The sequence below is a fragment of the Myotis myotis genome, unplaced genomic scaffold (assembly GCF_014108235.1).
Source record: "Myotis myotis isolate mMyoMyo1 unplaced genomic scaffold, mMyoMyo1.p scaffold_m19_p_4, whole genome shotgun sequence".
NCBI classification, from domain to species: domain Eukaryota; kingdom Metazoa; phylum Chordata; class Mammalia; order Chiroptera; family Vespertilionidae; genus Myotis; species Myotis myotis.
Window position 1 is genome coordinate 42,064,826 of NW_023416346.1, and position 27,921 is coordinate 42,092,746.

The 27,921-nt window shown below is 40.1% G+C and overlaps 1 protein-coding gene across 1 annotated transcript; it reads left to right on the top strand.

Moving 5' to 3' along the window:
• Nucleotides 1-2,066: 2,066 nt before the first annotated feature.
• KIAA1210 (KIAA1210 ortholog) lies at nucleotides 2,067-27,346 on the top strand. The gene is made up of 12 exons (XM_036304124.1): nucleotides 2,067-2,127; nucleotides 5,320-5,491; nucleotides 8,608-8,731; nucleotides 9,045-9,176; nucleotides 10,004-10,150; nucleotides 14,348-14,545; nucleotides 16,901-16,997; nucleotides 19,467-20,317; nucleotides 20,420-23,237; nucleotides 24,184-24,338; nucleotides 25,259-25,364; nucleotides 27,142-27,346. Exons 1-12 carry the CDS (start codon nucleotides 2,067-2,069, stop codon nucleotides 27,306-27,308), a joined length of 5,028 nt encoding a protein of 1,675 aa, XP_036160017.1. The 3' UTR covers nucleotides 27,309-27,346.
• Nucleotides 27,347-27,921: the final 575 nt, after the last annotated feature.

The following is a 27,921-nucleotide window of genomic DNA, read 5'->3' on the forward strand; positions in this document are numbered from 1 at the left end:
AGAGATTATCCAGGGAATTTATATGCATGTATGCATAACCCATGGACACAGAATATAGTGTGCTGAAGGCCTGGGAGGGGCAGGGGCGGGGTGGAGGGGGTCAAAGGGAAAAAACAAAGAGGACATCTGTAATATTTTCAACAATAAAAATAAATTAAAAAATAAAACATAGTTCTGAAAAAATGAAAATAAAAAGCTTTCCTTAGGGCAGGAGTGGGGTGCTGCTATATTTATTAAGATGGTCCAGAAACTCACCAGTGATGGTCCAAGCAACTTTTCTGTTCTTCTGAATTTCTGAGGGGTTTCTGAATTGCCCTACCCCTTTGCTTCTTCCAGATGTCCAGATGGAATGTGTGTGTATGTGTGTGTATGTGTGTGTAAACTAGTGAGCACTATATAAGTCTGGGGCTTAGTCATCTTCAGGCAGAATTGTGATATTGGCTGATAGAGTTTGAGTGACTTGAATAACATCTTTCAGCCAAAGCCCACCAGGAACACACCTGTTGTTGAACAAGTTGGGTTTATTATTCATTGCAACGAGAAATAATTCACACCATAAGCCTTTTCAGTGAGAGAGTCTGAAGCCATCCTGACACCAGAGCCTCAGTCATTCTCACTGGGTGACCGTACAAGTTCACCTTAACCTCAGAGCCTGTGATCACCTCTCTCTACTTCCAGAGGTGTATAAGGGGCTTATGGCTATAAACAGCAGCACAGATGGGTCTGGAGCCCATCCATTAAGCTGCACGGACAGCCTGGGAGTAGAGAAGATCTGGAGAGGTGGCACTCCAGAACCTACTTAACCCCACTTGATGGCACTTGCCTCTCTACAAGCCCTCTTGTTGTGTGTAGGAATACAGCACCCTTTCTCTGTTATGGTGCCCTTCATATCCCCCCAAAAACTCCCATAAAAATGTCAGCATTGATTTATAAAAGTTTGAATATCAACTGACATGCTTCCCTAGACCTATCATTCCTAGCTTTTGCTAGAAGGCTAGATTGAGTTGAAAATTTACAGTTGACTCTCAATTGTATATCTGCACTATGGAAAAGAGCTTAAGGAAAGATAATTCTCCCACAACATGGAATCAGTAAAGGTGAAATTTTTCTTTTGATGATCACTCTGATTGTTTCCCACTTTTGGTTGTGTAAAACAATGCTGTGATAAGCATTCTTGCATGTATATTTTTGTATACAAGTGTTAGTATATCCACAGGGTAAAGTACTAGCAGTGATGATACTGAATCAAACGGTACATGGATTGAACCTGCAACCCAGGTATGTGCCCTTGACTAGGAATAGAACCTGAGATCCTTTGGTTCACAGGCCTATGCTCTAACCATTTAGCCACTGGCCAGGGCTAGATCAAATTTTTTACATTTGTCTTTTTGGGGGGTGGGTCACAGCTTTATTGAGATATAATTCACATACTACACAATTAATTCATTTAAGGTATAAAATCAATGCATTTTAACATATTCAAAGATTTGTGTAACCATTTGCTCTGGTTGGGTAGCTCAGTTGTATATTATACATTTTGCTGATCTGACAAAAAAAATAGGTATAATTTTAATTGATTTACAACAAAATAATAATCTACCTTTTTTTTTTGCTACAAAGTGGCTTTAAAAAAATAAGGTACCTATACTTGTATATAAGGATTTCTGGTACCAAGAATTAACCAATCAGACCCAACCCTATTATGTGATGTGACTAATAATATGCAACTCTATTATATGACCTATATATTTATAATTCAAGACAGGGCATTCACACAGGACAGTTATTGTTGTGATTACTGCTGTAATTTTTAATTTGACAATCTAAGGGAAAAGAGGTCAGTATCCCTGACTAGTCAGGTATAGCATGTTTTTAAAATTCTTGTGGTACACCGGTTAAAAATCGCTGCTCTAACTGAAGGATAAGGAGTAGGGTAAAATGATTATATTATGTTCTGAATATCAAATGATTTTTTTCTGAGAAAATGCCTTTTTTATTGTCTAAAGTTTTCAAATGATGATCTTTTGCTTTTTTACTCTATATTTTACTTTAGTGTTGATCCTACTATGGCTGCATCACTAAGGGAAGCTTCTGCCAATCTGGAAGTTCTGGAGGCCAGACATGAGGGTAAGTAACTCCATAAAATCTTGATAACTACAAATAGATTTATTTACTATGTTTAACAACCCTAGGAAAGAAAATTAAGTCACAAGCAAACAAGTTCATATCAAATTTCTTACATTAGGCTCAGTCCACATTTACTTTTTAGTCTTCTAACCTCTTCACTTTCATTTCCAATCTGATACTCAAAAAGTTTGCCTGAGGCCCTGCAATCTTATTTGGGGATTGTTAATATGTTCTACTTACTAAGGCAGGGGAAGTGTTTCTGTTTAATCAGGAAAAAAAATCAGAACAGCCCATGATCAGAGAGATTCAACTGAGGCTTTACTGTAGCTAGTAATCCAGATTTAACCAAGAGTAAAGGGGAGATAGAAACAAAAGATGCCATCATAGGCTTCTGTTAAATAGGATTCAATTAAAACATTTTCTTATTGCAAAACTTACTCAGATGTTTATCATTGCCTAAATTATGGTGCCAACTATGAGTGATGGGTGTCCATGAGTGATAGAAAGGGATGCAAAAGTTACTAAAAAATATTAAACTTTATTGACACTAAAAAAAGGAAAAAGAGGAATCTAATATCTGAAATGAGATATTGAACTTAAAGACAAAACTGGCTTTAATAACTCACTGAGTTGTTCTCAATTTTTTCTGCACTTTCTTAGTAGTATATGGTGTAGAAAGACTTGGTATGGAAGGATAGAGAGAGGGTAATCTTCTTGGGGCTTCCTGGGGGCCAGACTTCACTGATGATGTGGGGTGGAGGATACTGAGCATGGTACATGGATCTTTGAGGAGAGAGTTTGGGTATTCATCTCTGTGTCACCATTGTTTAGTATTGGGCCTCAGAGAGAGTGATTAGACACTCAAAATTTATAAAGAATGAATTAAATAAATGAATGATAGTCCTCCTCACCTAGGCAGCCCCAAACACTAAACCAACTGACCTATCTTTTTGTACATGAGCTAGATATAAGCCTACAAAAGAAGATGGCAATGCAATGCAGCTTGGTGAAGAATGAAGGTAAGGAAATGCCTTTTCCCTATCCCCAAGATTTTTTGCTGTTAATCCTCACCCGATAATGTCCTTCCATTGATTTTTAGAGAGAGTGGAAGGGAGAGGGAGAGACAGAGAGAAATATCAATATGAGAGAGAGACATCGGCTTGTTGATTCCTGTATGCATTCCCACCAGGGCGAGGGATCAAGCTTGCAACCGAGGTACATGCCCTTTACCTGATTCAAACCTGAAACCCTTCAGTCTGAGTGCTGACACTCTGTCCACAGAGCCAAACCGGCCATGGCCCTAAGATTTTTTTAAAAGACTAAACATTTGAGTACATTTTTAGTATTAGTCATTGCTAGCCAGAGAATAAGGTGGTTATTGGGAGGTTGAAGGGAAGAAAGGCTAGTTAGAAATGTTTTCTTTCCAAGCAGCAGTGCAAGAGAACAAGGTCACCATTATGTGATGCATTTTTAAAGCTAAGTTCAACTTAGACGAGCTGCCTGTGTGCATGGTGGATAAGCAAATATACAACTCAGCAGCAATGATTCCATCATTGGATTTAATGGTGTTTTCTTCTCTGGGGGAAAACCTGCCTGCCATGGGCCATTTTCTGGCATGTGACACACTGCAGGCCCTCATTGGATGAGGATGTTGAAAGCTACTGCCTGTTTGAGAATATATAGTCCTTAGGCTTGGATAGGGAAATGAATGGCTTAGTTGTAGAAGTCCAGACAGCTGTCAGCTCTCAGTTGTCAGCTCACTGACCACCACTGCTGTACCTTATGGGGCATAAAGTACCCAGTGTATAGGTGACCTACATAAACATTACTGGATACAAGTGTGCGTTTTGACCCAAATCTGCTGTATAGGTCTATCTACCCTTACACTTTTAGCAAATCTTGAAACCAACCCTCACAGGACTCAGCTGCTGGCAATTTAAAGGCATCCCCTTACAAAGAAAGCTTGAAAGACCAGTTTATACATTTTAATACATGGCAACTGTCTCGGATTCCATTAAGGGTTCAAAAGTAACATAGCATTTGGACAGTTCCCAGCTTTGTAGCTCACACCCAGGGTTGGTCTCCATACATGGAGTCTGATGTGGTTCATGATGGGGAGGTCTCCTAATCCAGAGGAGGCTTAAGACTTGGCATCTTGCAGCTTGCCTTGCACTGTGCTACTTGTTAAAGGGGTTTTAAAGAGGGCCTGCCTACAACCTTGATGAGGGGACAGTAGCTAAGACTTAGAACTATATCTTATTCCTTTCACATGATACACAAAATGTAGTAAGTGCTTGATCTTAATAAATATTTGTTGAATAGATGAACGAACTAATTAATGTGCAGACTAGAGAGCATTCAGATACAAATGCTCTTTTGGTGCTAACACTCAAGTTTTAAGTATGCAGAGAGAAGCATGAACTTGAGAGAAAAGTGAATGTCTAGTGCAATGGTTCTCAACCTGTGGGTTGCGCCCTCTGTGGAGGTCAAACGACCCTTTCACAGGAGTCGCCTAAGACCATCGGAAAACACATATATAATTACATGTTGTTTTTGTGATTAATCACTATGCTTTAATTATGTTCAATTTGTAGCAATGAAAATACATCCTGCATATCAGATATTTACATTACGATTCATAACAGTAGCAAAATTACAGTTATGAAGTAGCACGAAAATAATTTTATGGTTGGGGGTCACCACAACATGAGAAACTGTATTAAAGGGTCGCGGCATTAGGAAGGTTGAGAACCACTGGCCTAGTGAGTGAGACCTAAACAGAGGCTGCCCAAACACCACACAGAAGCTCGTGCCTGAGCTTCTGCACTTACCAGCAATTCAGATACTTTGTCACACCAAAAAGTTTCCAGGTCGATTCCAGGTCAGAGCACATGCCCGAGTTTCAGGCTCAATTCCCAATAGGGGGTGTGCAGGAAGCAGGAAGCAGGAAGCAGCCTATCAATGTTTCTCTCTCTCCCTCTCCCTTCCTCTCTCTAAAATTAATAAAAAGCATATCTTTTTTTTTAAAAAAGAACAAACCAAATGAATGGTGCTATGGTCCCTGGTAGCAAGAACCAAGATCTGCAGGGCACCTGGAATCATAGTCCTTCTTCATATCACAGAGACCCTGTTTCCTCTCTTGTCTTCCCTCCCACCATCACACTATGTATCACTTTCATTCCTAACTTCTAGGAAAGAAGAAATCTAAATTTAAAGCCTTCAAGAATTTTTTTGGCAAGAAGAAGAGAAAAGAGCCTGAAGGTATCCAGAGAAGAGGAAGCAGCTTGAAACCAAGCTCGTCCAACAGCAGCATCAACAGCTCTTCTCTGAATCTGGTTCAGGAAGGTCAACAATCTACATTTAGGTAAGCTCTCGGGAGCTGGTGTGAGGGGGTTAGAGGGGGATGGGGACAGATTGCTAGACTCAGGTCCCCCTTTTGTAGCCAATCACTGGTGGGCCTTCGGTTCCAGGGACTTTTGGCCTCCATGCCTGTGGAGGCTGGGTTGGTGGCCATTGTCAATGCAGCCATTTCTCAGTGTCCTTTCTCTGTGCTCACGTGTAGACTTGTCTGGGCCGCACAGCTCAATAGGTTGGAACATGATAAATGCACAACCCATTCCCCAAGAGCTCTTGGTGGAGGGCACAATAGATCAAGGAAACCTTCCCCTGTCATAGCTACAAGAACTTGAGAAACGGGGTCTACCACTAGAGCTGCAGGCCTCTGTTTTATAAGGTAATAATAGCCTACATTATTCAGGAAGCTTGGTCTGGTTTGTTTGCCTGGCCCTCAGACTGTAACTCTGTGATTACTGGGTGAGGGGAGCTAGATCTCAGAATACGTAAATAAAGTATCAGTGAAGCCATCTAGCTGAGTTGGGGGTATAAGTGTGAAGTCACTGTATTAATGTAAAAATGAACAAATAAGCACGAAAACAAAGAACCCAAATCCATTTCTCCCTCTGTCCCAGGAGACTAGGGGAAATGTTATAACTGTTCACAGAAGGGATGGGGAAGATTGTTTCTGCCCCTGCCACCCCTATTCAAAGTTTCATCTGTGATGCCCCATTTTCCATATCCTATTGTTGAAAATCTGGACACCCAGTACCATCAGCTGTTCCTAGCTCAATTGGATCCCCCTCTATGGAGTTCCACTTGGGCCTGTTCTCCTGACCTTAAATTCTAGACTTATCTGAACTCCCCACAGAGCTCACCTGTGCTTCTCCTCATTCTCTCAAGGCTTTGCTTAGTGGTGATGGTACAGTTAGCAAACATGTTATACTGCCCCCTAACAGCTAGCAAATAAGTGTCCTTAAGGAGGACCTTAATGAGTGCAATGAATATGAGGAATTTCAGATAGCTTTGCTAGTGGGAAAGATGGTTTTGGACAGGGGCTTGTTTCATACCTCAAAAATCATACCATTAGAGACCATGGTCTTATAGCTCCAAATAAGGCTAAGACAAGCCCTGCTAAAAACAGAAGGATGGGGTGGGGAAGGGCATTTGGGTTGACTCCATGCTGTCTCTACAAATTGGCAAGGGCTGTCTCTACTAAAATTGTATATTTCCCCTTCTTACTTGCCCCTCCCCCTCCAAGATGGTCCATTTAGTTTGCCACATTCTCCACAAAGAAGGTGTGTGCAGGTGCATCTCTCTGAGATGGGTGGGGAAAGGAGGGAAGGAGAGAGAATGAGAATGAGAGGGAAAGGGAGTGCGTATAAGTGCATGAGCGAGCTCATGTATGAGTAAGGGTGCTTTTCTAAGGAACTGAGATAAGTCTTTATTTTGCAAGGAGCATAAATTAATTGAATATAATGTGGGAGGTCTGAGGATTACTCCTGACCCCAGATTCTTGCTTAATGTTATGTGAATTTTACCTCAACTATATATAGTCTACATATTGAAATCCAAGAGTCACTTGCTTGTAAACAATGTTGGGAGAATGATTAATATGTGATTACACAGCATCTCCAGCAGTAATTGGTTCTGTTGTTGCGTGATGTGACTTTCTGCAGCAGTTTTAATGCGTGCAGATGTTTCACAGATGCTAAGCCACACCCCAGCCATGTGCATTTGCTAATCTCAGTGACTGGTGAATGCACACATTTACTAGGCCTATACAGTATAAATTTAAAATGATAGTAATACATATAGAAAACTTTTCTGTGAAATTAAACTTTTCATACATTCATAATTTTGATTACACAAACATATCTATATAAGAAAAACAGGTGAATTTTCAATTTTTAACATGCGCATTTGGAAAACCTAACTTTATTATATAATGGACTTTCTGCTTAAGCGGACATCCTTTTGCTTGAATTAGTCCGTTATATTGAGGTTTTACTGTATTTAATTTTTATGAAATCCATCTATCTATTTTTTCTTTTGTCGCTTAAGCTTTTTGTGTCATATCTAATACATTGCCAAATCCAGATAATGAACATATACCCCTATGTTTTCTTCTAAGAGTTTAAGCTCTCATATTTAGGTTTTTGACCAATATTGAGTTAGTTTTTATATAAAGGCTGTCCAAAAAATGTATATACATTTTGAATAATTATAAAGTCAGTGTTTATGAACATACAGTTCATTTAAAATTTTTAAAACAATCTATCAAAATGAATAATTTCTTTTGTCAATGCCTGTTTTCAAACTGATGACTGTTCTGGTCCAGGCACTACTGATAACAAAGCAATGGAATCTCAAACATCAAGAATCATTTTGTTCAGTATTTGTGTGCCCTCAATTCATTGACTGTTGCCAGTTTTATACTGTAAACTGTATTATTTATGAATCCCTATTAAAAAAGTTTAGTGGCACTTTAGGATGAATTTTCTTTGTTCAAAACTTAGTCTGGCTTTACCCATTATTTAAAATCAGTTAAACCTGAAAAAGAGTGAAAATTAAGTGAGTTATCAGCTATTAAAGTGTTTATACATTTTGGGGGGATACCCTATACAATGTAAGATAAGAGTCCAACTTTATTCTTTGCGTGTGGCTATCCAGTTGTCCCAGCACTGTTTGTTGAAAAAACTATTCTTTCCCCCACTGAATGGTCTTAGCACCCTTGTTATAAGTCAGTTAACCAGAGGTGAGTGAGTTTATTTCTGGATTCTCAGTTCTATTCCATTGATCTATGTCTACTCTTAGACCAGTGCCAAACTGTAGCTTTGTAGTCAGTTTTGACAGTGGCAAATATGAGTCCTTCAAATTTCTTTCTTTTCAAGATTGTTTGGCTATTTTTGTTCTTTTGCATTTCACTGTGAATTTTAAAATCAGCTTGTCCATTTATGCAAAAAAAAAGCTTAAAGGCAGCTGGAATTTCATTTAATATCTCATGAACAACTTTTTGTCTCAGCATTTATTCATCTCTACCCTCCTTCCGTGATGTCTGTCATAAGCCATATTATAGATATACATGTGTCTTTGGTTCCTATGGCCCTTGGGCTGCTTTTACAAGACTGTTTCCTTCTTTTCTAGGGTCAGGGGAAACATGAGCAAATCCCTTTCCCATGAAAGCGTCTTCAGGTCGAAGTCTGAGCTTGAAAGCCCAGAACGTAAAATATACCCCTCTCCAGAGCCCCAGAGTGGCAGATCTCTGAAGGTAATACTGAACTTGAATATCAGTGCCTATTTGGACTACTCTTCCTCCATTTCCTATTCCTACCCCACCAAAAAAGGAGGGATGAATTTCGCCTTCTCTGCTGATTCTACCTCCACAGGGCTCTTGTAAACATTGAATGAGAGAATGTACTTTAAATATATGATGTGCTTACCTAGTGCTTGTCACATAGTGTTGACTAGTGTTACCATATTCACTTTATTTGACACACCCAAGAATTTAAGTATTATTACAGTGACATCACACTGTTAACGTGCAAGTATTCTAACCTCCATGTTTTTTCTTTCTTCCACAGAGAGCTCATATTTCCAGAACTCTGTCTATCACTAGTAGTGTGCATAGACCTGTTTCTGGAACTCTGCTTGGAGTTATACCCCATTACGTGCACAGAAGTGGAATCTGGATTGGAGGCTCCAAGATCACTGAGGTAATAGAGTAGAATTGTTCAAAGTATGGCATCTGAGTCAAACAGACAGACAGACCTATGCTTGAATTCTTAATCTGCTACCTATTGGCTCTATAACCTTGGACTGATTGCTTAACCTCCATGAGCCTTCCTTTCCTCATTTACACTGGGTATAATATTAATATCTACCTCAAAAAGTTGCTTGTGAGGATTGATAAAGACACATAGAGGTTTAAGAAATTGCTCAAGATCTCCCAGATAGTAAGTGATAGACTTGGAAATCTGATCCAGTTGTGTTGACTTTAAAACACGTGGTCTTTCCATTAGCACAGTCTCTAAGATGCTCAACTTCTTTATACCTGCTTCAACAGGGAGAAGGGTACGCATTTAGTCTCCACAAAATGCAGCATGTGAGTTCAATCCTCAGTAAAGGTACATAGAATAATCAAATAATGAAATAAGTGGAACAACAAATCCATGTCTCTCCCTCCCTCCATCTCTGGGAAGGCCACACAGGGAAGAGACCCTTCTCCACTGGAGAGCTGATTATTCCATATTTGGCAAAAGGTTACTTGGGTTTATTTTTTATTGATTGATTGATTTGGGAGAGGGAGGGAGGGAGAGACAGAGAGAGAGAAAAGGCTATTGGTGTGTAAGCTAAGGCTATGGGTCTTTGGTTTGAATAGGTACTAGAAGTGAAAACAGGGAGGTAGAAGATTCTTTCTTTGGCATGTTTTTTTAACTTCGGGTTCTTAGTCCTTTAACCATTAAGCAACAAGAAAACATGCATAATTTGGAGGAAAGTACCCAAGTTTTAACTTTTTTCCTTTTATACTCCTCCTTAACAGATTCCACCACTGCGCTCATGCCAGCCCATCAACCCAACCCTGATACGATCTGACACAATCCCTAAGGACTTTGAAGAAATCTCTGCTGCTGCTGAGTCACCTAAGACCCCACAAAAGGCTTTTCCACCGATGTTGACAACGGAAAAGGTTAGCCCCATCCTAAGTGGCAGGTTGTGTGGGGGTAGTGGTAGGTGGAGCACAAGTCAGAGGCATAGTTTCTTCTTGAGTTTTATTTTCTCCTGTTGTAGCTCAATACTAGGAAGATTAGTGGGGAAGGAGAGGCCATTCTTGGTTATTTATTTACATGGTCATTTACATTTTCTATCCAATTCTAAAAGCCAAATAATTAGTCTTCAAGTTATAAGCAATAGGCCATATCTGAACAAAAAATAGTTTCCAGATGTTTTCAGTTATTTCGGGAAGAAAACAATGGAGATTTTGATGGAAGTAAAGCCTCTACAGATTTAATGCCAAAATTTTAAGGTTAAGGCATGCAGTATTATTTGAGAGACATATATCCATATGAAAAAAATCATTTGACATATGAGAGGGCATGCATGTGTATTTCATATACCTAAGTTTGTCAACCAAATAATATTCATCAACAATTGGAATATGAATAGATTGTGCCCATATGAACATTTCTATTCTCAAACTAATGTGTAGTTAATTTGTTATTGAACTTGAGAGGGCTTTTAAAGTGAAGTAGAATTTTGAACAATTAACATTGGGAACTAAAAAGTAAACAGAAAGGTAATTTATAATGAAGATAATTGGCCAGTCAGCAAAAAACTATGTTTTGATGTTAAAAGATTCTATAGCGAGAAGTAGCCTTCAGTTAAATATGTCAACCAAAAAAAAAAAAAAAAAAAAAAAAAGCCAAAACAAAACAAAACACCAATTAGGTTAGGACCAAAGGTAAAGCACAGGCTGGCGGTAGGGAGATGGATGCTCACTGATTTATGGATTTAGGCTATGATTATAAGTTTTTTTTTCCTGCAGAATATCACAAAATCAGATGACGGGACATTTAGTCTGAATTGGTGGAAGGATTGAATTAGATAATTTTATTGAAGTAAAATTCACATAACGTAATTTCTCATATTAAAGCGTATGATCCAGTGGCTTTAAGTATATTCACAACATTCTGCAACGATCAACACTATCTAATTCCAAAATAGTTTGTTTCCCCAAAAGGAAGCCCCATACCTATTAAGCAGTCACTCATCATTCCTCCCTCCTCTCTGGATTTGTCAATTCTGCACACTTCATATAAATGTAATCATACAGTATGTGGTCTTTTGAGTCTGGCTTGTTTCACTTAGCATAATGTTTTTAAGGTTCATTCATGTTATAGCACATATCAATACTTAAGTCCTTTTTATGGCTGAGTAATATTCCATTGTATGAATGTACCATGTTTTGTTTAGCTATTCATCTATATCTGCATATTGGTTATAAATATTGCTGCTGTGAACATTCATGTATAAGTTTTTGTTTAAACACCTGTTTTCAATTATTTTGGGTATATACCTCAGAGTGGAATTGCTGGGTCATATGGTAAGTCTATGTTTAACTTTTTGAGGAGCCATTAAACTGTTTTCCCTAGCAGATACCCCACCTTACATTCCCACCAGCTATGTATGAGGGTTCCAATATATCCACATGTTGGCCAACTCTTTTCATTTCCTCTTCTAAAAATAATAGTCATCCTACTGGGTATGAAGTGGTATCTCATTGTGATTTTGATTTACATTTCCATAGTGACTAATAATGTTAAGTGTTTTTTGATGTGCTTATTGACCATTTGTATATCTTCTTTAGAGAAATGCCTATTCAAGTTCTTTGCCCATTTTTAAATTGTTTTTGTTATAGTTGTTGTGGGTGAGTTGTAAGAGCTCTTTATATATTTTGGATACTAGACCCTTACCAGATATATGATTTGAAAGTATTTCCTCCTATTCTGTGAGTTGTCTTTAAACTCTATTCAAGAGAACAAAATTGGTCAAAATTTTAAACATTTTGTAAGGTTTAATTTATTACTTTTTTTCTTTTGATACTTATGCTTTTGAGTCATATCTAAGAAACCATTGCCAATATAATATCATGAAGGTTTACCTCATTTTCTCCTAAGAGTCTTAGCTCTTATATTTAGGTCTCTAGTCCATTTTGAGTTATTTACATATGGTGTGAGACATGGTCTACATAACTTCATTCTTTTGCATATAACTGCCCAGTTATCCCAGCACCATTTGTTGAAAAGGCTATTCTTTCTTCCATTTAATGGTCTTGGCACCTTTGGTGCAAATAAATAGATGAATGGGTTTATTTCTGGACTCTCAGTTCTGTTCCATTCCTTATGCCAGTACTGCGCTGTCTACTTACTGTAGCTTTGTAGTAAGTTTTAAAATTTATTTTATTTTTAATTTAAAATTTTTATTGATGAGAGAGATGGAGAGAGAGAGAGAGTTGTTGTTGTACTTATTTATGCATTAGTTGGTTGATTCTTGTATGTGCCCTAACTGGGGAACCCATAACATTGTATCAGGATGATGCTCTATCCAACTGAGCTATCTGGCCAGGGCCAGGTGTATTGTTGACTGAACTATATTTTACTGGGTCTAGAAACATGACAGAAGGGGGAAAATACTAAAATGTGTTTTATTTTTCCAAAGAGCAGCCTTACCCCAATTAACAACAAAGAAGTGTCCAGAACCCCTATCAACCAGTGCTACGGACCCTTTCCCCTGGCCTAAGGCCTAATCCTGATTCCTCCCCCAGAAAGATTCAAGTTAGTAGGCGCCAGGCCTGGTACATCTCACAGATGTTGAGGTGAAAGGACCTTATTTAACTCCAGCTGTTAACCAGAAGTTGTCTGTGCCAACCTCCCTCGAAAACACAGGAGAAAGAATGAAAACATTTTACATTGGGTACATAGAGGGTGTTTTGGTTCTCAGCATGCAGGGATGGAGGAGTGGGTTGTAGGAGGGGTGCGGGAGGAAAAGTAGAGAAAGGAATCCCATTTCCTTCCCTCAATTTTCTTTCAGAAACCTGCCAGAAAAGGATTCTGTTTGCTTTTCCTAAATAGCTCATAAAATCCTATGGTTGGCTCCTGTGGTAACTTTTCTAGGTTTCTCCTAACCAATATGGCTAAAGGAAAAGGTAGGGCCTTAGAAAGAGCCCTACTTCCCAAAGGGGTTTCAGATATTTCTGGTTTCTGTTTTAAGGGAACTGACAGTTAATCACTTGGCCTTCAAAGGGGCTTCTGCTAACACAAATATCTGGAGATTCTTAGGAATGAGAGTTGCTCTGGGGTGCATCTTCGAGGTGTGAAAAATGCTATGTCAGGAATCCCAGAGGATACTTTTTTGAATCCCCTACAGAGGAACCCAACTAGGAGCTCCAGGATCAGATAGTTTGCAGAGGTGGAAGCTAGCCATAATGAGGACAAGGAGACATGCTCCATACCCACACCATTGGGGGTGGGAGCACTCAGTTCCTCAGGGTGCTCCCATCAGCTTTGTATCCATTAACAGTAATATAAGTAAAGGTAGTGTGTTGTTTATGTAAACTTAGCTTATAGGCCTCTTCCAACCTGATTTTCTGCCCTCCACTGAGCCCCCTTATAGAGAAATACCAGAATGCTGATGGGTTTTACTGACACCAATTGTGCCTTCATCCCTATCAGCTCCTCCTGTTAATAAAACAGGGGTACAGCCCTGACCGGTTTGGCTCAGTGGATAGGTCGTCGGCCTGCTGACTGAAAGGTCCCAGGTTTGATTCCGGTCAAGAGCATGTACTTTGGTTGCCGACACATCCCCAGTGGGGTGGGGGTGTGTGTGCGCAGGAGGCAGCTGATCGATGTTTCTCTCTCATCAATGTTTCTGGCTCTCTATCTCTCCCCCTTTCTCTCTGTAAAAAAAACCCAAACCAATAAAATATATCAAAATATATTTAAATAAATAAATAAATAAATAAATAAATAAATAAAAAAAACAGGGGTACAAGGCAAGAGAACATGCACACCCTGTCACCTTGTTAACTCCATTAAGTGGTTGGGCTCCTGTCCCAAGGGCAAAAGGGAGCCACTGAATACTTTCTAAGTAGAGGAGCAACCTGAACTTCTTGTTTCTTGTTTTCACCTACCAGGGAACAATCAGAAATTGTTCCCCTTGCCACTAATGAGCCTATTGACCTGAAGTGTCAATATTCCTGTAGTAAAAAGAGACAATTGTTCATGAAGGATTTCTGCTTTAGGAATTCTTCAGCCAGAGGGATGTCCAACTTTGGAGACCAGTGATAGTGTATGGAGTTGACTCATTTCTTTTCTTCCACTTTCTTCAGAGCTCCTTTGAGCCCTCATCTATACCCATGCGTGCACAGTCCTTGACAACATTTGCCACGCTCACCTCTCCCAGCAGTCCCCAGCTATCCGTTAGTTTCAGCACCCCAGCTACCACCCAGGGCTGTTTGGATTCTTCAGCTGCTCGACACAAGATGGCTTTAAACCCCCGAAAACAAAAGAAGTACCTTCAAGCGACTGTAAGTCCTTCAAGAGGCCTGGGAATAAACTCCGATGTGACTAAGGATGAGTTCCAAGCTTTGCAAACTACACCTAGGGAAGTGGTATGATTTGGAGGATCCATAGGCTAAGTAGAGGTGGTAAAGTCAAGGGTACTGTCCCAGGATTTACACCCCCAGGGAGGTGACCAAACTTAAATTTAGTGATTGGGATGTCCTATGCATGTGGAACTTACATAAAAGAGACTGAAGAAAATAGAAACAGTAATCTAAATTCCTAGAAACTGCTTATTGTATTAGCATCAGGAATTCACTCAACTTTTTGTAGAGGATATTCAACCATAGCCCAAAATTAGGATTCTTTTAATTATTAATCAAGTAAGACCCATGTGTTACAAATTGCAGCACTGTTCCACTCATTTGGGATAACTCAAAGCATTCAAAACTCAGCTATTAACACCCCCCCCCCAAGATCTCTCAGTATCATATTGATGTCACAAATTACTGTTTACGACTTTCAAGCAGATAGAGCTACACTTAGTGAGCCAATTCTGTTAAAAACATGGCCATAGTTCAGATTCAGAGATCTGACAGCAAGGAAAAGTAACAGTTGATAGCAGAGAGGGGCCATTTAGTACAGGGATCAAGAACCTTGCCCACCTTTATAAGTCCCTCAGGGCCACAGTATATCATAATCCAATGTAATAGGTCATGTTCATTATTTGCCTGAGTCATCAAGAAAAGTTAAACTATGTTCCCTGATCTCTGTTTAGGAAGGTAGGAAAGTAATGTCTTTGGGAAAGATTTTTACTAAAAGCTAAGAATTAAATATGCTAATGTTTATAAGGATGTGTCAGTTAGCTGGAAGATTGATTCACTTTGGTCAAACACTAATTTCTCAGTGACAGTGGGCTATAAGTATAAGGCTGTAAATCAAAGCTGAAAGAGTCTAAATGATTTCATAGTTTTAGTATTTTACAGGAAGGAAATTAAAGCACAAATAGTTGCCCAAGGTCAAACACCCTATTGGTGGCAGAGCTAAGGCCAGAACCCAGTCTTCTGACTTCCAATCCAGTACTCTTTTCACCCCGCCATGTTGCTCCTTGATTAGACATCTCAATTTAGCTTTAGAAAAAGAACAAATACAACTTGAAAGAACAGTAGGCAGGGCAGCAGGCCCAGGGGGCCTCTGGTGGACCTGAGAGAATTTCCTTGGTTCAGTGTCAAGCAGAGAATCACCAATTACTACGCACTAAACCCTGTGTATGCATTATCATCTTGACCCGTCACAAACCTGGGAGATGGGGAATGTTGGTTAAGGGAAACTTAGTGTGACCCTTCTGACTTCCTTCTGCATCACCTCATTGAGGAAAGACCTGGGTATCACTCTTTAAAAAGGCTGGAACATCTACTTCTTCTTTCTGACTCTCTACCTGACACTCAAATGAATATAAATGGGTACAGGATCATATATGACGCAGAAGCTGCTGCCACTTGCTCTCTGCTTTAGAATTTCTTAGGTCTTCAAGTCCCATAGGAGGTTTCCCTTATCTCTAATTTATAGATATGGACACGGAGATTTAGAGAATAACTTGTCCAGGGATCTACAGAGAGTAAATGATGGAGCAGAGATTTGAACCCAGGTCTCTGACCACATTTACTCAGAAGTAATTTTGAACTGAGCCTGACAGGCATGTCAAGTGGGAACATAAAGAGTTGTATTTTTGTCTTTAGATGCATGTCATAAAGGCTTACGTTAAGCAAATTCTGGACACTGTTCAATACAGTGCTACTCTGACATGTCTAAAGCTGCACTGTAATTATCTGAAAACCTTGTTTATTCTAAACCACTTTTAACCCCTTCAGTATAAATGCTGAACCCTTCATCTTGTCCTCTCTTCCTTCCCAACAAAAACCCTGATCCTCTTTCTTCTTTTGAGCCGGAAAGACATAATTCATGTTCTCACTAAATTCCCTGGGGATGAAAAAGCCAAACAGGATTTGAATTTGGCTCCCAGGTGTGATGAAGCAAATTTAATAATTCCAGTGTTGCCAAGAATATGATTGTTGTCAGGCCTAATACCCCATTTTCAGATTTATTGCCCAGCAGTGTGTTTCAGTGGTTTTAGAGAGTTCTCTGCAGCATATCTCTAAGAGATTAGACACTTCAAAGGTAGGTGAACCACTTCCAATAGGTAAAATGATCACCAGGTAATGAATGCTATTAATAATTTTCATTGTTAATGGTATTGTTATGTTCCCAGCAGAGCCATTTGGATATCAGAGATGTTTTTTCCTGATTTTTCCCCCTTTGGCAACCATATAGGGATGGGTGAGCACCTTAGTCTTATTCAAGCTCTTTCTTCTCTCTTTTAGATGAAGCCAAAGCAGGAGGAGCCAGGCCTCCCACTGGTTTCTGAAGAGAAAACCAAACCAAAAGCAGTTACCCAAAAGAAGCTCAAAGACAGTGCAGGTTGGCACACTTCACCCTCACCCAGAAGCATGTACCACAAGCTTAATTGCACAGTGCTATGTGATGGGAGTTACCCAGGCCAGCTGTCCTTGGTCCTCAGAGAGCTTGCAATTTAAGATGCATACTAATGTGGTCCAGGTTTCTCCATCTAAACTGCTTAATTAATACAATTGCCACTTGCAGAGGGCTCATACTGGATCCCTCTTTTGTCTAAATCCGTGGTTGGTAAACTGCGGCTCGCGAGCCACATGTGGCTCTTTGTGGCCCCTTGAGTGTGGCTCTTCCTAAGCCTTAGGAGTACCCTAATTAAGTTGATAACAATGTACCTACCTATATAGTTTAAGTTTAAAAAATTTGGCTCTCAAAAGAAATTTCAATCGTTGTACTGTTGATATTTGGCTCTGTTGACTGAGTTTGCTGACCACTGGTCTAAATGAATTTAAAACCAGAGGTGGTTTGTGTTTGTGAGTTTCTTCAATCCTCTCTAACTCTACTGTACATGCTGAGTTCCTTAGTGAGCTCAGATATTTGAGGGCAGCCAATAATTTCCCTTCAGCATTCCCCCTCAGCAACAGAACCAGATAATAATTACAGAATTGGCCCAAAACTAGTTTGTTTGTTTTTTTAAAAAAAATATTTTTATTGATTTCAGAGAGGCAAGGAGAAGGGAGAGAGAGATAGAAACATCAATGATGAGAGAGAATCATTGATTGGCTGCCTTCTGCACGCCACACAGTGGGGATCGAACCCTCAACCAGGCATGTGCCCTGACTGGGAATCGAACTATGACCTCCTGGTCTACCACTGAGCTATGTCAGCCAGGCCCAAAACTAGTTTTTGAAAGTTGCTTTTCTCTTCCTGTAGAGAAGTGGTTCCCAACGTGAGGCACATGCCCCACAGGGGGGTAATTTGATTTTTAAGGGGGGCAATTTGATTTTTAAGGAGGGCAATTTGAGAATGAGTTATTAACAGTGAACTTTGTGCATTTCTTATGGTTCTAGGGACCTAATATACAGTATATAAATATATATTGTGACATATTTATGCATTTCAGTTCTCTATTGTATGTTTTGAAACTTTATTTGCTATTTTTTCATGTCACTACATATTATTATTTTTTAAAAACAACTTCTTAGTGATTTCTTCCTTAGTACTTCAACTGTCCTTTTTAAAAAAAAATTTTCTCTTTCATGGATGCCATGTTCCTTGGAAGCTTGTTTAGACCAAGTTAATTTCCTTATAGGCTTCCTCCACATTAATAAGAGTTGACTTTTTGAATAATAAGAATTATATGCCCCGGGGGGGGGGAATCAGGATTTTAGAGATGCTTAGGTGGAGCATGGTCCAAAAAAGGTTGGGAACCACTGCTGTAGAGAGAAAAGGTCTTGCATTAACAGTGAGACCAATTCCCATATCCATGGGCAAAGAGGGCTAGGGCAGCTGCAGACAGATGTGTTTTATAGTTGACACCCACCAAATCCCCAAATAATACCATGGGAGTGAAAATCTCTGTGTGTGTGTATAGGTGGATGTTGGCTCCAGCTGATGGCAACCTCATTTCAAGCAATACTTGATAAAACAAAATCCCAGTTCCATAAATTAAGTCAAACAATTATTTCATATTTTTCCACAAAGGAGTTCAAAGATAGGATATTCCTAAACAAATTTTTTCATGGAAACTAACAAAACTGTTCTGCAGAGAGAGAAAAACAGAGAAAGAAATGAGTAATTCCTTTTTACTTTCTTTTTATTGTTTTTTTCATATTTACTTTTAATATTTGTCCTTTTATGCACAGAGGATAGAACTGATTCAATGTTGATGGGGGCAGATACTGATTGGATTTGCACATAATGGAAATAGTTTGGAGTGAACCCAGCTATGCTCAGTGCTGTATGCTGGATATGAAACCACCAGATGGAGCTAGGGATGCAATGGATGACGGGGGAGGGAAGGCAGTGAGGGTTTTCCCACCTGGGCATCAAGCTGAATTCCTTAGTAAAAAATATAGCAAGGAGCTCAGCTGGTGTAGTTCAGTGGTTAAGCATTAACCCAGGGACCAAGAGGTCATGGGTTCAATTCCCAGTCAGGGCATATTATATGAAAATTAAGTAGAATTAAGTAGAAAGTACAAATACTAATTAGAAAGTAAAATTTCCCCTTGCCCTGCTCCAGTTGGTTTCCTAAAAGATAATCATTGCTGCAAGTTCAAAAATTTTCTTTTGATGTGTCTCACTCCTAATGGTGGGCAATAATGATATAATGATAATGAGCCAAACTTAGAATCAGTTTATAAAACTGGGATTTTACTTCACTTTTAGTGACCAGTTGCTCTAGCTTCTGATTAGCTACTTCTTCATGCTAGAAAATTCAATACCAAATAGGTACCCATTAGACCAAGGCAAATTGTTCTTATTTTGGGAAGTCAAAAACACACATATTTTTCCTTTTCTTATTTCTATCTGGTACAGGTCCCTCAAGTCAGGAACAGAGCATCAAAACTGAGATTTATAAGACAACAGACCAGGCTGCAAATGCAGATACTGTTGAGAGTCCGGGCTACTCATGGCCAGCAGCATATGGGAGACGGTGTGGAAAAAAAGAATCAAGTGCTTCAGAAAAGAATGAGTGTGGATCCAAAGGATGGGGCTTTATACAACCTAGTCGAAGGCCTAGCTTAGGTAATAGAGCTGGGTACTCATCTGCTGATAAGATTGCCAGGGATAGCCCTTTCTGGCGCTTTTCCTTGGAGAGACAAGTCATGAAGCAGCCCAGAGCTCCACAAGTAGAAACCGCTACTCCTCATGAGTTGCTTTCAGATGAAAATGACATGAGAAGGAGAATGGCTGGTTTAGATTTTAAAACAAGAAAAGCATCATTATCATATCTCAGACCTAAAGACATGAAAGAGTCCATGGCTAGTGGTCCATCACAATACCACGAAGATGGAACTAAGAAGTCAGAAGCCATAACTTCTCTTTCATCAGTGGTGGAAAACCCTTATAGCCAAGAAGTCATCATGTTTTCAGTGACAGAGAAGGCTCAGGTGCATATCGATCCTTCTCATATTCAGTCAGAAGAGGATGCTTCCAGCTTTGATTCAAAAAATGACCAATTTGAAATGAAGTCAGCTCAAGATAACTCAACTATCTGCGAAGAAACACCTTCTGGAAATGTCATCCAGGCCTTTCCAGCAAGTGTTTTGGATATGGCAAGTGCTTTGCCAGAGGGAGGAATTTCTGTAAAGAGGCTGCCTCCCAGAAGCCTTTCCCAATCTTTGGAGAAGCCAGAAGCTGAAGAAGTCTCCTCATATTCAGACATTGTTTCAGGGGTGGAAAGTGGTTCTTATCAGCAGCTGACTCCTGGATATGTTTTCCAGTCTTCAAGGAAGCCCAAAGATGAAGAATTATTCTCAGATTCAGAGAGTGCTTCTTCAGAGGAGGGCAATGGTTCTGAACAGAAGCTGGATCCTGAATATTCTTTCCAGTCCATGATGAAGTCCAAAGATGATCAAGAAACCTTCCCAGATTCTAACAGTTTTCTTGGGAACTTATGCAGTTCTCATGAGCAGCTGGCTCCCAGATGTGCTTCCCAGGCTTTGGAGGAGCCTGAAGACAAAGTGCCCACAGAATCAAATAGGAATTCTGAAAAATACAGTAATCCTAATGATTGGAGCAGTTCTGAGGAAGATATGCCTCCCAGACATCCTTCCCCAGCCTTAGGGATGCCCACAGCCCAACAGGAAATCTCAGTTTCAAAGAATACACTTGAGGAGGAGTTGGTTGTATCTGTGGAGCAGACTCCTCCCAGACACCTTCCTCAGCCCTCTGTGAAGCCATCTGTTCAGCAGCAACTCGCCTCAGGTTCAGCAAATGCTTTTTCAGATTGGGTGTCAACGCCTCCCATGAACTTTTTCCATCACTGGCTGAGCCCTACATCCGAGGAAGAAGCATCTGCAGGTCAAGAAAATATTGCTCCTGAGTGGGGCATTTTTATGGAGCCGCTGCCTCCCCGAGTGCATTCAAGGCGCCTGATGAAGCGTAAAGTTGAGCAACCAATCTCCTCAGGGTCAGAAATTGCTACTATTGAAGGGATCATGTCTACAGAGCTGAAGCCTTCAAGAAATAATTCTCAGCACCCAGTGAAATCAATAGCTGAACAAGAAATCTCTGCAGGTCCAGAGAGCACAGTTGTTAAGGGGAGCATTTCTATGGAGCCTCCTTTTCCTAACATTTTTGCCCAGCCCATAATGAACCCAAAAGTTGAACAAAATGTGTTCTTAGGTTCAGAGGGTGCTGATAAGGCCATTTTAGTGGAGATAACACTCCCTGAATGCTCAACAAATCCTCAAGACCAGCATGTCTTCTCAGAGAACACTGCTGGTAATAAGGACATGTTTGTGGAACCCCTGCCTCCAGACTACCCTGTCCAGACATTGGCGAAGCTTAACTTCCAGCCACAGACTATTTCCAGCAACCCAGGGAGTGCTTCCACAGAATGGAGCGATCCTGTGGAGCTGATGCCTCCCAGACACATAATGGGCTCCTGGGTGAGCACCAGCTTTGAACAACCCTCTGCAATTCCAGAGAGCACTGCTGTGGAGTGGGGAAACCCTACAGAGCCACTGCTTCCCAAAATGTCTTCTCAGTCCCTAAGGAGACCAGTTGCTGAGCAAGAAGTCTTCTCATGTTCGATGAGCGCTTCTGAAGAATGGAGTGGTCTTGTGCAGCTGAAGTCTTCTCTATACACTTTGCAGCACTGGGTGAGCCCTAAATTTGAGCAACAAACCAATGCAGGTCCAGAGCCTTTACAGTGTTGCATGAAATCAGTAGTCAAACAACCAATCTCTGCAGGTCTAAAGAGTGTTGCCATTGAGGGGGACACTTCTACAGAGATGCTGCCTCCCAGACATTGGTCCATTGTGAGACATAAAATCCAGAAAATGATGCCAACTTCTGAGAATGCTGTTGTTGGGTGCATTTCTGAGAGGCCACTGCCTATCGAATATCCCACCCACTTCTCAAAGCCTAGCATTCAAGAAATATCCTTACATCCAGAGAACACTGCTGTTGAAGGAGGCATGTCTAAGAAATCACTACATCCCAAGTGTCCTCAGTCATTTGTGAAATTTATGGCACAGCATGTCTTTTCAGAGAGCCCTAATATGGAGGAGCAGGTTTATGTGGATCCTCTGTCTTCTAATCAACCTTCCAAATATTTGTTGAAGCCTACAGTTGAGCACCAAGTTTTCTCAGGTTGTGAGAGTGCTGATATCGAGGGAGACATTTCTTCAAAGCTGGTGCCTGCAAAATGCCCTTTACAGTCCTCGGGGAGGCTTGAAGACCCACAAGGAGTTTTCTCATATTCAGAAAATGCTCCTGTTAAGTGTAGCTATCCCCAAGAGCAACTGCATCCTGGATACCTTTCCGAGGCATGGGGGAAGCTTAAGTGTGAGCAAGAAGTCTCCACAGTTTCTGAGAGCTCTCTTAAAGAATGGAAGAGTTCTGAAGAGCAGCTGCCTTCCAGAGGCCCTATCCAAGCTGAGGATGGGGCTGAATTCCAGCCACAGATGTCCTCATCAGGCTCAGTCAGTGTATCTGTAGAGAGGAGCAGTGCTGAGAATCGGTTGCCTCCCAGACACCCTTTTCAGGCTTTTGCAGACCCTCAATATAAGCAACAAGTTTATTCAAGTTCCATGAGTATTGCTGCCAAGGGAATCATTGTTGAGAGCAATCCTAGCAGCCAAGCCCTTCCAAGAGGTCCAGCTTCTCCAAGCAAAACTAGGGGACACAGCCAAGACTCTGAAGACCTCTTTAAGAACATTTTGACTCCTGATACCAAATCTGTGAAGTTCGCCCTTGCTCCTGCCTGGCCACCATCCACTTCTGGGGACACTTACACTAAGGAGGATGTTCTTGAGAGTAGTGATCAAAATAACGACTATTCAAATTTATCCAACAGTGAGGCTGATGTTGAAAACCTCTTTGGAGTTCGACTGAAGAGAATCCCTTCCTTAGAGAAGTACAAGAGTGAGGAACAAAACCATTCTACCAAGCTTCCTTCACTCTCCTTAGACCCAGTTTCATCTTACACAGACAGAGAACCACAAATCATAAGTGCTTCCCAAGGGCTCCTGGGCATCTCCAAGAACCTTACCACAACATCTGACATTGCAGAGAAGCAAGAGAGCAAGCCCAAATCTGACAGCATGCTCAAGAAGAAACCTGATTACAAGATCCCAGGTGAGACTATCTTTCCAGATGGCAGTTAGGTACCAAGTGGAGGGAAGAACTGTAAATCAGTCTTGAATGGGAAGAAGTCTGTTCTAGCCTTGCCTGCTGAGTTTTTCCTTTGATAGGGCTGGCTTGTTGATTTAGGGACAGGATAGTGCCCCATTCTAGATTAAGGGATTCTTTAATGGACACATGACCATCTTCCCATTCCCTCTCTCCCACTCTCTGTACACTTTACATTTGGATAAAATGTTATGATTTTCTCAAAACACTTTTACATGTATTATGCCCCCCCACATACCATGTGGATTTTTAAAGACAGCTCATTAATAGAACACTATGTTCAGACTCTCAGCTTGAAATCTTAATTTACTGTAAGTGGTTGTACTTCCAGAGCTTCTTCCCTCTCCTGAAATGTCTAAGAATCCAGATCTAGGTGATCTTTTGAGCACTAATCTCTCCCAAAGTCTTTGCATCTTCCAACTCACAATCACATAGTCATGTATATGCCTATAACCACACCCATGTACCTACACACTTGCATAGGGATCTATGAAGTAACAAATGCTGTAAGCATTTCCTTGGAGTTAGAGGATTGGCATTAATGGTCAATGACCTGAACCTCTGGCCTCCTAGGAATTTTTCCAACCCGCCTGGCAACCATTGTCCTATCATGATTTGGAGATAGGAAGAGGGATGGACAAGGAAGGGAAAGGTACCAGTAAGAGAACAGTATGTAAACTTTGAAGTACAGCTTCTTATCTATCCAAAGAACTCCTTCCTTACTAGGTTTTGTGGAGGGTACAAAAGAAGGGGGCTCTTCTCTATGTGAGATCTATTTTTTCACTGGGCAATTCACAAGGATCCCATTGGGACATTATTATGGGTAGGCCCCAGCCAGCCTCAAGACTCTGCCTGCCTCTTCCAGTTCTAACTCTTTTAATTCCTTTCTCAGGAAAGGCTCCTGGTAAACTATCAGGTTATGCCACCTTAGACCCATCTTGGATAACCAGGGTCAAGCAGAAGGAGAAGAATTCCCCGACCCAGGCTCCTACGAAAGAGCTGAATATAGCTGGAGCAAAGGCTGACACTAAGGTGCCTAGATATGAGGTAGGATCTGGGGAAGCCCACAAAACACTCCCACAGGTTGCACTGGAAACTTTTCCAGGCATACATCTCCCCACTTCTTTGCATTAATCAAGACAGGAGGACTCTTCAAAGGAAAAGACTTGCTTTGTACTCAAACAAATGTGCCCCGCTTTGTGCTCTTAAAGAGTGTGTGAAAGTAATGAATGTGAAAAGATTCTATAAATCAAATCCTGTCCTAAACATTCTAAAGCAGATTCCATGAAATTGGTTGAGAAATAAGGAGTAAGTCATAAAAAATCCCAAAAGATTTTTTATGACTAGAGTGAAAGTTTTTTATGACTGGGGTGAAAGTTGAAGAACTATTCTTACAGATATTTTAGACACACACACACACACACACACACACTAATTTAGATCAGTATGGAGAGGTTAATTTGAAAAGCTTACACTAGACAATTTTGAAAAGACCTATAATTATATTATTTTCTAATGCAAGGAGTGCAAGTCAGATGACAACAAGTTTTGCTCAATAGAAATCCTATGGAACTCACTTCAGTTAATTGATAAAACTTGTTTGTAACCACCACATTCTGTTAGTTTGCTGTTAAGTGCTAGGGAAAAGGTTGTTCTCAAGATAAATAATTCTCATGTCAACCTGTTTACACTATTTGTGTGATTAGACAAACTTTTTTCCAGATCTGAAAAGTGGTAAACTTGAACCAGCTTAGGGTTTGTGAACCTAAATTCTGAACCAAGAGGGCTCTCACTGCTATTTCTTTCCTTATCTTTTTCTATCTCTATCACTCCATATCTTTCCTTTTTATTAATTTTGGCCTCATAATACCCAAGGACAGGGCTTATACCTGTGATCATCTGAATAAGTAATTGGCTGTTTTCATGTTAGGCCTTACAAGCTTCCTGTTTTCATTTTTGTATTAAAGGGAGCTGACCTTGCAAAACAAAGCCAACAAAGAGAGATTTCCACTTCCAACGTCAATAGACAGGAGAAGAAGGCAGAGATGAAGTTACCTGACTCTATCAAAGCAGGTAAAAACACTCACCTAACCCCCTCCCCCAAACAGCCCTGGAAGAATGCTGTGAAACTCTTGCATTTTCAAGCTCTGACAATATATATCTTCCCACCTCCAACTCCAAATCAGCTTCAGGAGTCTCTCATGGCTCTTCCATTAGGTACAGATATTTACTTGTTTTAGGAAAATCCAATCATTATGGCTGTTATAAGTCCAGTGTATAACTTTCAGAATAGCTTCCATTTTTTTTACCCTATTGAGGAAATTGTGTAGGTACAAAATTATGATCATGTACTAAAATGTTTCTGAGGCTAGTATTCAAGAGGAAAGAACCAAGTTACTTTTCAGTTCACAGGAAAGCAGTGTGTTCTCATCTTCTCTATTTCCAATGAAACTATTAAGAATAATCCACTCTAAAGATCCAATGGTATTGAATTGTTTTTTTAAAACTATTTAAAAAGCTTGTTTTAGCCCCTCTATATTCTAAACAGAGGTATGAGAGGTGGGGGAAATGTTGAAAGTGGAAAAAAACATTATGATGGAATAGAATAGAGTGTGATTTCATCAGCAGAGTTATATGCCAGAGAGTTGTTGTTGTTGTTTTCAGCAAGAACAAGGGCCCAGTACAATGGATTTATATTGAATTATCTTTGTCCTTTTCTTTAGTCCCCCTCATGAAGAATTAGACTAGGAATTTGGTAACCCATTGTCTGGCCATAAAATAGTAGCACCTGACCTGCTCATAGTTATTAATAATCTCATGGACACTATATTCCTGCCAAGTGGTTCTCAAGTCACTGTTTTAGAAAGCTCACTGGTAAGCTTTTAGGGGTAGGGGAGGCTGGGGGAAGGTCAAGGAGGGAAAAAAAGGAGACAGATGTACTACTCTTTGTAATATTTTAAGCAATTAAAAAATTAAAAAAAATTACAGATGGTCCTGGCTCCATTGCTAGAAATCCTAATTCAGTTAGTTCAGGAAATGACATAAGCGTTGGTATTTTTATTTATTTTTTTTAAAGAATAGTTTATTGATTTTTAGAGAGAGAGAGAAACATCAATGTAAGAATGCAACATCGATCAGCTGCCTCCTGCATGCCCCCACCAGGGATTGAGCCAGCAACCTAAACATGTGCCCTGACCGGGAATTGAACTGGCAACCCGTTGGTGCACTGAACGATGCCCAACCAACTGAGCCATGCTGGCCAGGGCTGGGCCTTTGTATATTTAAAAAGCTCTAGGAAATTCAAATGTGTAGCCAAGATTGAGAAGCACTGATTGAGTCTAAGCCACTAAGTTAATCAACCATAAAACAGGATGAGGAAAGGAGTAGATTTGGGGAATAGGGAGGTAAGTCTGCTTGGTCAGAGTAGTTGGTACAGTGTTATTTAGCATAGACTTTTACAGAGTTGAGCTACTTTATCATCATTTATGTCACACAACATCATAGATTAGAGAAAGAAAAATAATATTGGAAATTTAAAAAACTGAAGATACCATATAACATGATTTTTCTCTGATCTCAATTCAAAAGTATAAGCCAATCCAGTAATAACCACCCAAACATTGGCAGTTACAGCTGTAAGCATTTTTCTCTCAGACCTCCCCTTGTCCACATCCCTGTGCCATAGCCATATTGATTTTACCCCTTTGCCACACCACCCATTGCATTTTCCATACATTAAGTTTTAGAAAACAGAATAAACATGAAAGAAGGAAAATTTTATTGTATTCTTTAAACATAGCTCAGTACCTCTAGGGCTTCTTACTGCTTGTGTTATTTGCTGTGGTTCCAGTAGGATATGAAAATGAGGAGATAATTGAAGTGCTTGCCATGAGAAAAGAAACCAGAAAACCTTCAGCTCATCCAGCCATGTTCCAAGAGCCAGATGAGCCAATCTGGTTCTCCATGGCCAAGAAGAAAGCCAAAGCATGGAGCCACATAACAGAAACCATGCAATAAATAGCTCCTGGGTGGAGCATCAGCATTTCAAATGATAATTTCCAAGAGCTTTATTAATGCTATGCACTGAATTATTTAGATATGTAACCATTTTCTAATAAGAAAAAAAGCCTTACAATGGTAATTAAAGCTAATAATTATGTGAGTGAGACAAATGCCACAAATGCCTAACGTTTAGTTCAGCCACTGCCAGCATCTGAAAACCCAGCATTTCCTCTATAAAAACTATGTAAAATGTTTGCGGTACTATAGAATTTTGAAATCTTTAACGTTGGACAATGTGTTTTAGAAGGACAAAAGCAAAAACATTTTGTTGGAGCAACTAAGATAGGGGTCATTTCCCTTAATCAAATAAATTAATTCTAGTGGAAATGTCCAGATCATTTGGCCCAAGGATTGGCTTTTAGGTTTATGAGCCTAGTTAAGTGCTTTAGTTTTTGGTTGCTGCTCCAAGCTTTACCAAGGCCCCTAGAAGAGGTGGTGGAAGTGAAAATCCTGGGTCTCCAAGAAAAATTTTGCACAGCCCATCCCTCAGTCAGCCCATTGCCCTTTAAAACACCTTCTTTGTATACCTGGGAAATCTCAATGCCTGCAATTTATTCAGAGCTCTCTC

What these genes read in the sequence shown, in the direction of transcription:
- KIAA1210 (XM_036304124.1), top strand. Translation starts at nt 2,067, where the DNA reads ATGGCTGCATCACTAAGGGAAGCTTCTGCCAATCTGGAAGTTCTGGAG. An exon ending in GGTCAACAATCTACATTTAG is followed by an intron (nt 5,492 to 8,607) that starts GTAAGCTCTCGG and finishes CTTCTTTTCTAG; the next exon opens with GGTCAGGGGAAACATGAGCA. An exon ending in AGAGTGGCAGATCTCTGAAG is followed by an intron (nt 8,732 to 9,044) that starts GTAATACTGAAC and finishes TTTCTTCCACAG; the next exon opens with AGAGCTCATATTTCCAGAAC.